Source organism: Tripterygium wilfordii, chromosome 5 (assembly GCF_013401445.1).
Source record: "Tripterygium wilfordii isolate XIE 37 chromosome 5, ASM1340144v1, whole genome shotgun sequence".
In the NCBI taxonomy this organism is placed as follows: Eukaryota; Viridiplantae; Streptophyta; class Magnoliopsida; order Celastrales; family Celastraceae; genus Tripterygium; species Tripterygium wilfordii.
This window is the reverse complement of record NC_052236.1, coordinates 3,033,426-3,047,709: the sequence shown is the minus strand read 5'-3', so window position 1 is coordinate 3,047,709 and position 14,284 is coordinate 3,033,426. Positions and strand designations below refer to the sequence as shown.

At 35.8% G+C, this 14,284-nt stretch overlaps 1 protein-coding gene across 1 annotated transcript; it reads left to right on the top strand.

The window, feature by feature from the left end:
* The first annotated feature begins 5,296 nt into the window (after nt 1-5,296).
* On the top strand, nt 5,297-12,683 carry LOC119999094 (cyclin-D6-1-like). Its single transcript, XM_038846616.1, has 9 exons — nt 5,297-5,406; nt 5,906-6,042; nt 7,792-7,878; nt 7,963-8,067; nt 8,189-8,435; nt 8,583-8,695; nt 8,820-8,929; nt 11,650-11,770; nt 12,322-12,683. Exons 2-8 carry the CDS (start codon nt 5,914-5,916, stop codon nt 11,741-11,743), a joined length of 885 nt encoding a protein of 294 aa, XP_038702544.1. The 5' UTR covers nt 5,297-5,406; nt 5,906-5,913; the 3' UTR covers nt 11,744-11,770; nt 12,322-12,683.
* The last annotated feature ends 1,601 nt before the right edge of the window (nt 12,684-14,284 follow it).

Genomic DNA, 14,284 nt, shown 5'->3' with positions numbered 1-14,284 from the left:
GATTTGTTTTTCAATCCCAATCTTTCAAGATTTTTTTTGGATTTTTTTAATTGTTATTATTTTTAAATATTTCAATTTTTACTATATTTTAATTGTTACGTCATAATTTTAAATATTTTTAATTTTAATTTTAATCTTCTAACAACTATTTAAAATTACACTATATTGGTAAGGAGTTGAGACGCTAAATTAAGTTAGAGTAATCAAGTAATTTAGACACTAATTAAGTTAGAGTAATTGAGTAATCTAGACAAATGAATCAATATCCAATTCGATTCAAACCGATAGACGCCTATTCTATTCAGTGCAAGTAGTCTAGATAGATGAAAAATCTCCCTTAAATATCCAGATCTAAAAATTGGCTTTCCTCTTTCGATCATTAACCGTCTCGTGTTATACTCTGTTTAACTACACCAGAGAACTAGAGAAGATCATCAACGAGGATGAAGCAATTGACAAATCAATACCCCAATAACTTTGCTGCAAAACTGTCAATATTAGATACATCCAACTGTCAAGGGAGGCTTGCGATGAATGGTTGCTTCAGGTTAGTTAATCACAAAATACTCATCTTATTAATGTCAGAGATGAAGGCAATGACCAAGTCATCGTTGTTGTTTATGCTCTTTTTATGTGTACTCACCTTCAAATTCTCCCATCATCAATTAATGATTTTGTTGTTTTTTTTGATATATTCTATCTAATTTCTTTATAGCATAACTCAACAAGATTAACTGAAAAATTAGGTCCCTTACTCATATTCATTGCTTTGTTCATTTAATACGTTTATAGCTCGAGGAAGTTAAAATTGAATAATACATATTTTCCTGTATTGATCATACTATATATAATTTCTCACAATTGAACAAAAGACCACTTAGTCTAATTTTCATGAGTTAAATCTAGATATGCTTGGCTTCTCCAAGTTCTATTTTTTTGGGGAACTCTTAAGGTCCCTATCTCATTTGTTGCTTTTGTTCATCAATCATCATGCACACCCTTTTTAATGGAGTTTGATGTTTAGGTACCTTTATAAATTAATTTATACATTAAGTCTTTTGGACTGTGTTTCTTCTCTTTTTAATTATGTGCTATTACCACTGATATATTTTCAATTTTACTCATTGTCAATTAATGATTTTGTTGTTTTTTGGGTTAAGTATCAAAAAAACCCCCTTTACTATACAAAACGGCTCAATTGAGCCTTTCTACTTTTTTTTCGGCCCAACTGAGCCCCTCTACTTTTGAGAATGGGTCACGTTAGCCCCTGATGCTAACTGACGTTAATTTCTGTTGATGTGACATTTTCTTTTCCTTTGTGTATTTTAAATTAATTTCTTTAAAAAATACTTTACAAATGACATGGCATAGTCTTAAAAACCCTAGTTCAATGAAAGATAAAACCATTTTGAAGAAAATCAAAAACCTACATCTGCGAGGAAGATTGTCGCACAGAGAGTTGCCAAGTTCGATTGGCGAAGACAGTCATCATTGCATCCATTTTGCTCCAATTTGGGTTTCATTTCAATCGTTTGTCTCAGATTGAAGCAAGGTATGAATTGTATCCTCAGGTATTAGGTTATTAATTTGGGGTTAGGATTTTGTTTGGGTTCAATCTCATCCATTGTTCGATCTTTCGTAGTTTGTCGAAATGACACCAAAGAAGATGAGAGCTATTCGATCAAGGAAAGTGATCGAGGAGGAAAACGAGATATAATTGTCCAGTAGCCAAGATGACGACAACAACTCTGAAGGAGAAGAAGAATTTCTCCCTGGAGACGACTGTTCTGAGGATGATGAGGAACTAGTAGTTGCTAGGGAGAAAGTGAAAAATTACAGGAGGGGATGGAAGGGTGTAGCTCTATTGCAGGAAAGTGAGGAAGAATGAGAGCATGAAGAAGTACAAGTTGAAGGTCAGGTTCATGTACAAGCAGGTGGTCATGTTGGTGAACAAGCTGGTGATAATGATGATGTTGGGGGTTTAGCTGAGGAGAATGCTTTTTATGATGGTGAGAGTGATAAAAGGCCCAAACAATGATTATTTAGACTCTTCTTATCCAGGAAGCTACATAGATAGCACAGATGAGGATCCAAAGTTGAGGGATGATGCCATCAGAAAGAGAAGTAGATTTCCACGATTCAAAAGGGAGAAAGGTATTCTTAAATTTGAGTTTAGTATGTTGTTTACTAGCAATGATGATTTCAAGGAAGTTGCTAGCAATTATGCTATTATGAGTAGCACTGATATTCGATTCACAAAAAATGAACCCAATAGATGTAGAGCTAAATGTAAAGGAGTTGTAGATTGTGATGGTTGATATTTGCATCACATAGCAAATTGGTTGATAGTTTTCAGATTAAGACATATGTTAGTGAACATACATGTCAATCAAAGAGAGGGGTTAAAAAGGTTAACTTCAAAATACCTTACTAAGAGGTTTTATGATTTCATTTCAGCACATCCTGACATAAAAATGAGATATCTTAAGCCCTTTATGGAACAATCTTTAGAATTTGATGTAAGTTTAAATCAATGTAAAAGGGTGAGGAAAAGTGTGTTGACTCAATTAGCTGGTTGCTGTGAAAAAGAGTATGCACAATTAAGGGATTATGGTGAGGAGTTGGTTTTGTCTAATCCTGGTAGTACAGTTTCTTTGCTGGTTGATAGGCAGGAATATGGACCACTTATTCATAAGAAGTAGATAAATAATGTAACAGAGAGCCACCTTTGGGTGTTAGAATGGAATGTAGATAGAATCTATGAAGTGAAAAATGGGAGAAGTCAGTTTGTGGTTAAATTAGGGATGGAACCTGCACATGTGGTGCATGGCAGATTTTTGAGATTCCATGTCCACATGCTATACGTGCCATACATACCAATGGAGAGAAGCCTGAGGATTATCTTGCACTTTGGTATAGGAAAGAGACATACTTGAGGGCATACCAATTCCCAATTGAACCAATCAAAGGAGAAAATATGTGGCCAAGAGTGCTCTGGATCATGTACTACCTCTTAAGTTGAGAAGGATGCCAAAAAAGAAGAAGAAGGGAACAACATGAGATTGTCACCAAAACCAAACTGTCAAGGGAAGGGAGGACGATGACTTACAAGGTGTGTCATGGCAAGGGGCATAATACTAGGAACAAGGTATGTCCTGGTAGGATTGGCTCCAGTAGCCAAGCTAGTGACATAAATGCAAGAAGTACACAAAGGATGACAAGGCAAACCACTCAAACTCAAGCATCCCAAACAAGTGCAACTGAGAGTAGTGCTATGGCATCACAAGTAATGCAAGTAGGAGGTAATAGACCAGTGCAAAGACTACCTCCAGGCCTAGGTATGTCAACCCATTTCACAAGGAATGCAGACCCAAGACCAAGCCAAAAAAGAGGACATTATTGATTGGTCTTGGTCTCTACATAAACCCTGAAACATGTCGTTCAATTCTGAATTTCAGTATGCTATTTTGCATTTATTCATGTCTATGGTGTATTGTATATTCATATTTAAAATGCCTAAAAGCAACTTTATTTTTGCAGCCTGGAACTTCCAAGGCAAGGGTGGTTGACCGTGGAAGTGTGAGTATAAATTTGAAGCAGAAAAACTCGCATGCAGAGCAAAGCTGAAGAAGTGTGTTTGTTGTGTTTTTTGGAGTGTGTTTGATATGTTTTTTGAGTTGGATGGACCATAATGTGTTTTGTATGGATATTGTTTATGGATGATGTTTAAGGATTATGTTTATGGATGATGTTTGAATGTTTTTATGGATGATGATGATGATGCTGATGTTTACACATTTGGTTATATATTAGTCCATTTTCAAGTCCATTTTCAACTGTCATTACAGGGGCTAGTTAGAACCATTTCTTAAGAGTATAAGGGTTTAAATGACCCATTATTTAAAGTACAAGGGTTTCATTGGTCAAAAAATAATAACTTTGAAAACATTCAAACATAAGATATGTATTCTCTGTTGGCATTTTACATTTGGACTTGTGTCAACATTTCTATCGTCATATTATATAGACACATGGCTGACGAGTCAGCAAATTACAAATTATTAGCAAATATTCGAACTCATTAGTTAACAGCCACGTTAGCAGAAGTTAACGTCAGTTAACATCAGGGGCTAATGTGGCCCATTCTCAAAAGTAGAAGGGCTCAGTTGAGTCGAAAAAAAGTAAAAGGGCTTAATTGAGCCGTTTTATAAAGTAGAGAGACTTTTCTGATACTTACCTCTTGTTTTTTTTTATATGTTCTATCTAATTCCTTTTCTCCTCCATGTACCCATGGCCCATCTATCCAATTCCTTTACAACATCACGATACTAGGGCTGCCACCATTCAAACGTAGAAATTTATAAATATTTTTTGCCAGCCAAATGTATGTGACATGGTATTAGCTTCAGTGTATCTCTCATGCTTCCATTGTTTTATGATCAGGAAAACCTGCATTATTCAAATCCCTTTTCTACAAGTGGTTGAAGGCAAGAGGTAAAGCCCAATATTGCAAAAGTTATAGAACTCCATTATTGGAATTTGTAGCATATATTAAGCAGAGAGATGTTCTTCATGATGTAAAAGCATATGGTCGGGTATATTACTTATACTCAAAATGATGTAAATGCATGAATCTAGTATAACTTCTTAGCTGCCTAAATTGTTGAGTTGAAAATATTTAAATATACATTATTGTTATTAGAAAAGAAAATTTAAAATTGAAATAATTGACAAAGAGTTGACAATAACAGTGGCACATCATTTCAATGTTAGCCATGTTAGGTTTTTAATGGTTTTCGTCCGATCAGTGTGTCATATCATCACATTGATTGACTGAACCAATACAAAACATTATCATGTTACAACTCAGTATTATCAATGACCAAAGTGAAACATTTGAAACATTAAGGGTTAAGTTGTAACATGGTCCATCTGTAAATGACCAAAAACAACATTAAGTCTTGGAAGTTTATATATCAATATATCAGAGTTAACCAATTTGTGCTCCTGCTTCCTATCTTGGTTATACAGGGTCCCGGATTAAATAATCTCTCTCGGCTGACGTCGTTCATCAATAAATTTAAAATTTCTCCGTGGCTCGTGACGTAAGGTAGATAATGGGCCCGGGATGTAGTGGTATGAGAGACAGCCCATGAACTGCCTATATGGGTCCGGCCCGCCTCAAGCTGCTTGTTGGAAAGAATTGAACCAAGTGTCGTTTGGCGTCTTTGGGAGGTTAGTGACAGACTCTGCTGAGCTGGCTTCTCACGTATCACGTATTCATTCCTTGAGAGCAACTATATATATATTGTTTTTCGTAGCTAAGAAAAAAGAATTACGTATTTCCGTTGTTTTTCTAGGCGTAAAACTGTTTGGTTCCCGGGAAAATTCTCGATTCGAATACCAGTAATATTCAGAGTCTTTATCTTCCAGCTAAATCTCTCTTAGATCTTCTCTTGTTCTCTTCTTACACTGATTGATTTTCGGATTTTTTTGTTATATGTTATTTGTTCTTGTTCTAGCATTGACTGTTTGGTTCCCGGGAAAATTCTCGATTCAAATACCAGTAATATTCAGAATCTTTATCTTCCTGCTAAATTTCTCTTAGATCTTCTCTTGTTCTCTTCTTACACCGATTGATTTAGGGTTTTTTTGTTAGCTGTTCTTTGTTCTTGTTCTTGAGTAGTTGAGTGTAGCAATTGAGATATTCTATCTTTGGCCGATCGCCCCCAACTTTGGAATTAAAGTATCAATGAATTGAAACACCAACTGAATTCATCATTTTATATTCTATTTGTTGATCTTTTGGTAATTGACATTTTATAGTTGATTAGGTTAGATTTATAGTAATTTGTTTAACAGAACAGAACGCTTATAATATTTATCTCTTCTTTACTATCTCCAGGCCTCACCATGCATCTCATTGATGAGTTCAACCTGCAATTATTTGATCTTGAAGGTGATTACATGCCTTCACCTACCTGCTGTGAAAATGCTACGTTTGTCTCTACCCGGGAGAAAGTGTTTCAATTCTTTGATAAGGTAAATGTGATTGAAGCCTTTATTTATTTATTTGGAAAAAAAAATCCCCTTCCCTGTGTTTACTGTGTAATCTTATATCTGATTGTATTTAGTTCTTCCTTCACTTGTTTGTGTTTCTTTCTGATATGAGTTTTTGTCTTTGTTGTGGCTATTTGTTTCTAAATATGTTGATAAAGCAAAAAATTGCTGCTGAAAAGGGAGAAACAAAATAATCGAAAAAGGGAAAGAAAACAAGTATATAGAGTTAAAAATCGTGCACGGGGGAGAAGAAAGTTCTCTACTGGCCCTTAAATACTTGGAAAAAACTACTTGATTTCCATATAGCAAGGCCTAGTGCAGTAATTTCCATGATTTCAGTATGTTGAGCGAGGATGGAGTCTAAGATTGATATTACTTGTGACTATGAACGAGTTCTGAAATGGTGGTGTCATTCTTGGCCTAAGGTCATATTGGCCTTTGATTGTTGTGCTGCGTATTAATGTTGGATTCTGTTTGGCCCAACAAAGCTGATGCCTGATGCAGCTGAGTTTGCTTACTTTTGTACATCTAGCTGGAGCATGATTTACAATTTGCATGCTTCCAGTACTTATTGATGTATTTTTTTTCCTCTCCTTCCCCCACCCTCTCCCTGGAAGGATGGGGGTGGTGGAATTGGCTCCTTGGGGCTTTCTTAGGGTGCCTCAGTAATGCTGACTTTTCCTGAGGTGTTTCTTGTTCAGTGGTAAGGGAATACGGTTGTTCAGTGGGCAGCTGATTGGGATTTTTGTGAGGGCTATGAACCTATGGGTTGGTTTAATGTGTTTTGAGTTGATGAACTATCCCAGTATCACTATGATTGGATTTTCATTTTTTATTTTTTGTGGTTAATCCTTCATCCATATCTGCTGTTGGTAGTTCATTCATAGGCATTGAAGATCAGGAATTGGCAGTGAGGTGATGATGGTTTGTTGAGAATCATTTGTTGATATCAAGTGTGGCAATGCGATGTAAGTTGGTAGGTGGAATGAAGGGTGAAGAGGATGGGGCACTTGTTGGGATTAGTGATGGAGATGAGGTGACAGTTGCAGAAGTTGGCAAGTATATGGGAGAAGGGGAGGTATCAGGACAGACTGCCCGGTTAATGGGAATTTGAAAATCGATCATATTTGCAAGGTCTAAAGAGCATAAGTCTTGTTTCTGCCATGGTTGTTGATTAGGAGGCTTTGGAGGAATAAAAGTCTATGACATATGTTTGATTATTTACCTTATTAATTTTTTCTAAATTTCTTGATCTAATTTGATTGAATCGTGATTTGAAATTGTATGATACGTGTTGGTCCAAAAATATCTATATATTGACCTTTACCTTCAGAGTAGTCTGCCTTTTGGAATGTCTAAAGTGAGGGAAAGCTCAGAACACGTCCATGAGGGCTCTATCTTGATAAGCGTTGACTTTGTCCTTTTCTGTTTGTTGTTGGTCCTGTGCTATTCCCGTCACCGAATATAAAGACAATATCTCCTTTTTCACCTTTTCATATTACATATGGATTAGTTTTTACATATTTTGGATAGGAGTTGAGGAGAGCTCGTAAAACTTCCATGAGATCATTCTGATGATCACTTTTACAAATCATACTGACTTGGAGCTGGTCTTATAACTGTAACCCCTGATTATTATTGGCTGTCCCGGTGCTAGTTTCCCTGATTGCTATATATTAATTTTTTTAGTTGTTTTTGGTGTGGGGGCACTGGGGGTGTACGGGATTGCAGCTATCGGTCGCTGCCTGCTTGAATCAGTCAGTCTGTTATGCAGCAATGAGCTACTTCGATAGATATGCCTCAAGAAATGACATTCCGGTAAAGTTGTACTTTTAGTTTTTTAAAGATGAGCTTATGGCCTACCCTTCATATACTTAGTGCAGAATGCATTTGCTATGTCAGATTATTGAAGAATGCGAACAGAAGAGTATAAAAGTTTTCGCTGTTGCTTGTCTCACAATGGCTGTCAAATTGGAAAAGAATGACATCTTTGTTTATGACCTTGTGGTTTGTCCTTTTTGCTTTCGGTTTGTTATTTGACGTCTTTTTTGTTTCTATTTTGTGGTTCATACTTCATACTTTGTTATTTTTGCTATCCTTATCCTTTGGTAACATGTCAATTTTATAGCATGGAGAACTTTTAGCACTTGTTCAGAAGCATTTGCTGTCGACCCAAGCTCTTATATCAAAGCAGCTTCATTGGAGAATTCGCTTTCTCAATCCTATGTGTTTCCTTGGTTATCTCTCTTCACTTCTGTATGGGGACCAAGATGAAGCTGCTGTACGGGCAAAAGTTGAAGGTTTTGTTTGTCGCTTCCAAAAGAGAGCTGCTGTTTGTGAGAAAGCTGAAAGTTTGGTCTGTTACATTCAAAGAGGTGAATTATTTATGTTCCCTGTCCTTGAATAGATACGAGAATATAATTTATGTTGAATAAAATTTTTTTTGGGAGGTGGGTGGGGGGAATATATAGAGTAACATGTGTACTTTTTTTTTGAAGTAACAAGTTGAATTTGCCTTGCAGATATAACATACATGCAATATAAGCCATCAATTATTGGAGCAGCAGCCCTGGTCGCTGTTCAGCCTGTTGAGAACTACGAGCAACGTTTGGCAGCATGCCGCTACATTGATGCGGTAGTAAAACAAATAATTAAATATTGGCTTCTACAAAATTATAATACTTTGAAATATGTAACATGATCGATGCTATTACATTTAATAATTTTTTTTAATTTATTGAATTTTATTTTCTTTGTAGGATTCTCTTACGCAATGCCTTGAGAAAATGAAGGAAAGCTACATGGTGATGGTGGTGAACAAGTTATCAACAAGTTACAACTTTGATGGAGGACAAGGGGATATAAGGAGGTAAAGCTTTGCTATTAGGGGATCTCACTTACTAAAAGTTTTCCATTTTTTGGGTCTTTGAATGCGCTATTATTACTAAACTCATGATTTGCCCAATTAAGGTTGGGTTTAACTTCTCGCAAGGAGTAGCCAACTGCCAAGAGTATTATTCTCGTCTATTAAATGATTGGAATCAATTCCACTGCATGCCCAGGATTAATAGCCAAAAGTATTATCAAGTCTATTAAATGAATGAATCATTGCAGTTTATGTATGAATCTCTCCATGGATGGTCATGCTCCTTCCTTTAGTGAAATCTTCATGCTTTAGCTCACCATATATGATAATGCCACTTATGTCAGTGTTATTATGCATGTCAATGGTGGTCCCTCAATGACCACTTATTATTTATAGGTGATCGATCTTTGTAAATTGAAATTCTTTAGATATTAAATTCGCAAGAATATGCATGCTAGAAAGAGGTGAACCGTTAACGGAAGCTGCCATCACAGGCTATTTGAAGCCAAATAAACATGTAGCTAGCGCTGCAGTAATTTTTTGTTAATGGTTTACCATACTCGAAGTAAATTTTCTCCCTAGGACCAGCACGGACGGTGCACCCTTAGGAAAAATCAGCATCTATCCACCATGTAACGTTATCGAATTAGGATCAAATACAGTTTTGTAGATCGAACAGACAGAAGTAAACAACTAGGAAGCTTTGTAAGCCAACAATTGTGCACTCTTCTTTGCTATCTCTTTCTATTCCTTCTTTGGTTTCTCATATTATATTGTAGACTTCTCAGCTATAAGTGAGAGCACACGTTCAGATGCTGCTTAGGATACTTAGGAAAATGTAATGAAACACTGCCATAAACTTCTTCTGTAGACATCCTTATATTTCTTTACATTTCAGAATTTGCTACTTAAGGTACCAAGTATTTCACCAGGCAGAAAAAGGTTATACAAGACAATTCTTGTACCAAAGTGGGTTTTGTCTTTTAATTGTTTTCCTTGGTTAAATCAATCACATACCCCAGTACCAATCCTGAACTCTGCTGATCAGATTATGCTCGGAATTAGTAACCCTTCTAATTACTTTCTAAGCTGTTTAATACTTCTGTCCATCATAAGTAGTAATTTGATAGCATAAAGGTAAGTAACTGCTCATATCATTTTATGCCACCTAGTTACCTAAAATTCACACACAAGTAGGTCCAAAGTCTAGAAGGATGACTTTCATATTCCACGCATTAGACTTGGTAACCCAAAAAATGTAAGGCGCTTATATCTTGTATATTCATGGATATTTGTTACAAGGGCCACAGGGAAGCCAAAGAAGCAAATTTTACCATTGCTCCACCCAAGTACAATTGGGATCAATGCACTCTGCACCAGCAGATGTGGGTGACGAAAGGAAAAGAAAAATATTGTAACATGCAACACAAGTACGTTACTTGTCCATAAACTAATTAACATGAGTTTCTTCAGTAAAGCATCAGGGATATTCAAACAGTCAATCCTGCCAGAAATTACTTTTCCTGGCACAAATCATCAATTTCCCTTTTTATATTGGAAATTGTTAGAAAAAGTTGATAAAATTGCTTTGAGGAGTGAAGAAATTCAATGTCCTTAAAGACAAATTATTGCCCCTAGCTCACTTAGAACAATAGAAGTATCACAGGATTCATCAAAGCTATAACTCTCAAAGGAATTTTTACAAGTATGGAGGAAAAACAAGACAAGACAGTTTTGACAAATCTGTGGCCTTTTCTATAGACTGCCAATTGAAGAGACACATCCCAATTGTAGAGTCATCACTTGAAGAGACAACATGGGATAGACACACCCCAAAACAAGAGTTCTATTCGTGAGCATTTCATGTCTTTTTTGGTCCTATTTAGATTATAGGTTAGGTTACAATCGCTCTCTCTTTCTTAAACGGACACCTCCTCTCTGTCTGCGCAAGATTTGTATTTGTAGTGTGTTTGATGCTTCGTCTTAGTTTTGAAAAAACAAATTTGCTTCTAATGGTTAGTAATATGTTATTGTTGTCAATAGTCAATGGGATGAGAGCCCCTTATTGAGTCTGAGGTTATAGCTTGCTGGCCAGTGGAGTCCTGAATCAATAACTTTTGGGAGTTCAAGGTCAGTTTTAAAACTTCAAATGGCGTTAGAAAAAAACTAATGCATCACTTTGAAGTAGAATTTTATTGGAGCTATTAGTTATATACGTGTGGTTGAACTGTACTATTTTCATATGGGTTGAGTTTGGGGGTTTTGAATTTCGTTCAGGTCAAGTCTCTCTTACAATAATTTATATTTCAATTTTCATTTATTCATTCTCAATTATTGGATTTTATTTTAACTGATGTAGTTTGGATTCTTCTCTATCGCCTTCTCTTTACATGTAGGTATCTTGAATTTTTGTTTAGTGACTCTCTTCTAATCGGCTTCGATGGAATTCTTGCTGCACATTGACAGAAAGCATAGAGGTTTTTAATAAGATTTGGATTAAAAATTCCATCTAAAAAAAGTTCAGATATCAAATTTGCACGGGCATTTCCACGTATTAGATATCATGCTTCCATCAATGTATTTATACCATCTTGAAGTGCATTTAATAATTGTTGGTGGGGTTATAGTGACTAATATAACTATTTTTCTCATTCATTCACCTATCTGTGTATTTTATTGCATTACTCGAAACTCATCCATATCTTTTCGTGTGTTTCAATCAGCATCACTTGGATGGCCTTACTAGAGTTACACAACTTGTTGAAGTTAAAAGAAAGCAGTCAGTCGTGCATACTTTTATTAGATTTGAATGATTGACAGAGCATGACAAGTGCATGAGAAGTGGTAAGTTATTTAATAGGAGTTTTCATGTCTTTAATAAGTTCAGCAATTTGCCTTGCACCTGTAATGATATATTGCACCAATGTTCTTCGGCTAATTAACTTTGGGGTGAAAAATGAAAGTCACAGTTAATAGCAACTCAGGCACTGCGAATACTTCCTTTTAATTAATTAGATCAAAATTTTCTTCTTTCCTAAGTATTTATTAGGAGATGGAACTTTCAGGGAAATGTACGAAAACAATTTCCTCTTAATTAGCGGTACATGTTTCAAATTTTAAAGGTTATTGCAATGATTTGTATTTGTGGATCTGTTTAGAATTTTCTCAAATGGGGCTTAACTCTTTAATATTGATTGGTTGTTTATTATAAGTCTTTCTACAGGCCTATCTTATAATAATGTAAAGAACAATCAAAGGGGAGATGTTTAAATTAATATGTGATTTGGTGGTTCATTTACTGGCATGGCATTACTGTCATTGGCTTCCTCATTGGATAATATCAGGCTTTACAATGGATCACTTTGATATCATTAACTACGTATTCTTACTTGCAGATGCAATACGTATAGATGGCTACAGATTGAGACTTAAACCCCGGAGAAACCATCAATCACCCCACAGCCACTGCGAACAATGACCACAAGAGGATAAGTCAATCAATTTTTTATTTTTTTTTAAAATAATAACTCAGTAATCTCTTGTCCTTTTTTTTATTTTTTATTTTGGGCAAGTGTTTTCTAATTTTGATACAAGGCTGTAACTCAAAATGGACATTAGCATCATCAGTTTGGTGTAATATGATATCTGAGATCGCCTCATCCACCAATGGATATGCCCATTTTAGAATATGACTTGGTTCTTTTTTTCCAACCCATGTTAATGCTCTTTTTGTTATCTCTAATGATTGCCTTGAATGTTGTATTTGCTTACTCTTTTATTACTATACTTATCATCTTACTCTTTCTTTAACTTTTACATATTTTTATCTTCAAAACTATGGAAATGTGTAACAAAAAGACAATACTGCAAGTCCAAAACCTTCTGAATCCAAAGAAGTGATTGATATCCTGTTTTTCCGATTACTATTTGGTTTATTTGTCTAATGTTGAAGATTAATTTTTAGGTTGTTACCATGGAAGTCTAATTATATGAGTGCATGAGAAAATGGTTTAAAAGATCCAAGTATTAATGGATTCATGTATGCAAACATTAACCCATATTCACATATTTACTTAGAAACTAAATTAAGGAGGTACACAATAATTCCTTGGCGTGCAAGGGAAATTCCTTGGCGTACATGAATTCCTTGATCATGCAGTCCCCTTATATATATAGATTAGTTCCTCCAGAGGTCAACCATCTAATAACATGGCAATTCCTAGATTTGTTGTTCTCGACACTTTTTAAAATTAATTATGTTTTCCGATTATCGTATGTTCCAATCTCTTTCTTCCCCCTCCACTCCCTCCCCTAGACTTCGGTGGGAATGAAAAATAGCGCCGTGGAATCCAACGCCTCCAAAAGGTGCTATACGAGATCTTTGGATGGGTCGCTTTCGTTTCATGGTCATTCAGCTTTTATCCCCAAACAATACTCCATTTTCGCGGCAAAAGGTATTCTCTGTGTTGGCATGGCTAGCATTGGCTAGCCATGTTGCACTTGGAGTGGACACCCAAAAAGGGGTCAAACACTCCAAGGGTGCGTTCCCAACTGCCCATGGGCAGTTGGGGTTTTGAATCAAAGGGATTGGGGAGTTACAACCCTCTAAGAGACCATTTGTGGTCTCACAAGTGCAAAGAACGAAAATAATCTTTTTTCCTCTGCATTGTGCTCTCTCTCTCTAGACAAGGACAAACATTCAACTTCGTGGAAATCTTTTTCCTTTGCATTGTGCCTCTCTCTCTAGACAATGATCTTGGACATGAAAAATTCGTTTTTCATGTATTTGGCATGTGTTGCCTTCCTTCACTCTGTAACAAGTTTATAGGTGACACATTTTCCAATGCAAGACTGCATTCAAATCATAACTGAGGGGATTACCAATTTATATATGAGTAGGCAAGATTAAGAAACTTTAATTATCAGTTTTACAATTTGCATCTTGTAGACAATTATGTTGATCTTCATTTGCTGATTGTATTAACACAAACTTCCCTAAAGGAATGAGACTGTTTAATGTGTTCATCCAGGAGGAGCAGGTAAATCGGTCTAGCATAAGCCAGGCACACCGGTCTAGCAATTGCTTGGCAGAATTTGCTTTTTACCAAAAGGGATGAGAATGCTCCAATGAAGATGATTGATTTTGGTCTATTTGATTTTATTAGGCCAGGTGATACATTCCAATCCATGACCCCCGTTTTATACTCAAATGGATTTTAGTTATTAAACAATCACTACTAGCACAATGTTCTGACATGGGTTGTATGGTTTTGTTTTCTTATTCATGGGATAGGATGCTTACCAATCATGATTTTTTTATGATAATGCTTGAGATCGCCAAAAAATAACCCAAAACAC

Coding starts and splice junctions, on each gene's coding strand:
- LOC119999094 (XM_038846616.1), top strand. CDS start 5,914: ATGCATCTCATTGATGAGTTCAACCTGCAATTATTTGATCTTGAAGGT. Junction 8,068..8,188: donor TCTTTGTTTATGACCTTGTG/GTTTGTCCTTTT, acceptor TCAATTTTATAG/CATGGAGAACTTTTAGCACT. Junction 8,436..8,582: donor GGTCTGTTACATTCAAAGAG/GTGAATTATTTA, acceptor TTTGCCTTGCAG/ATATAACATACATGCAATAT.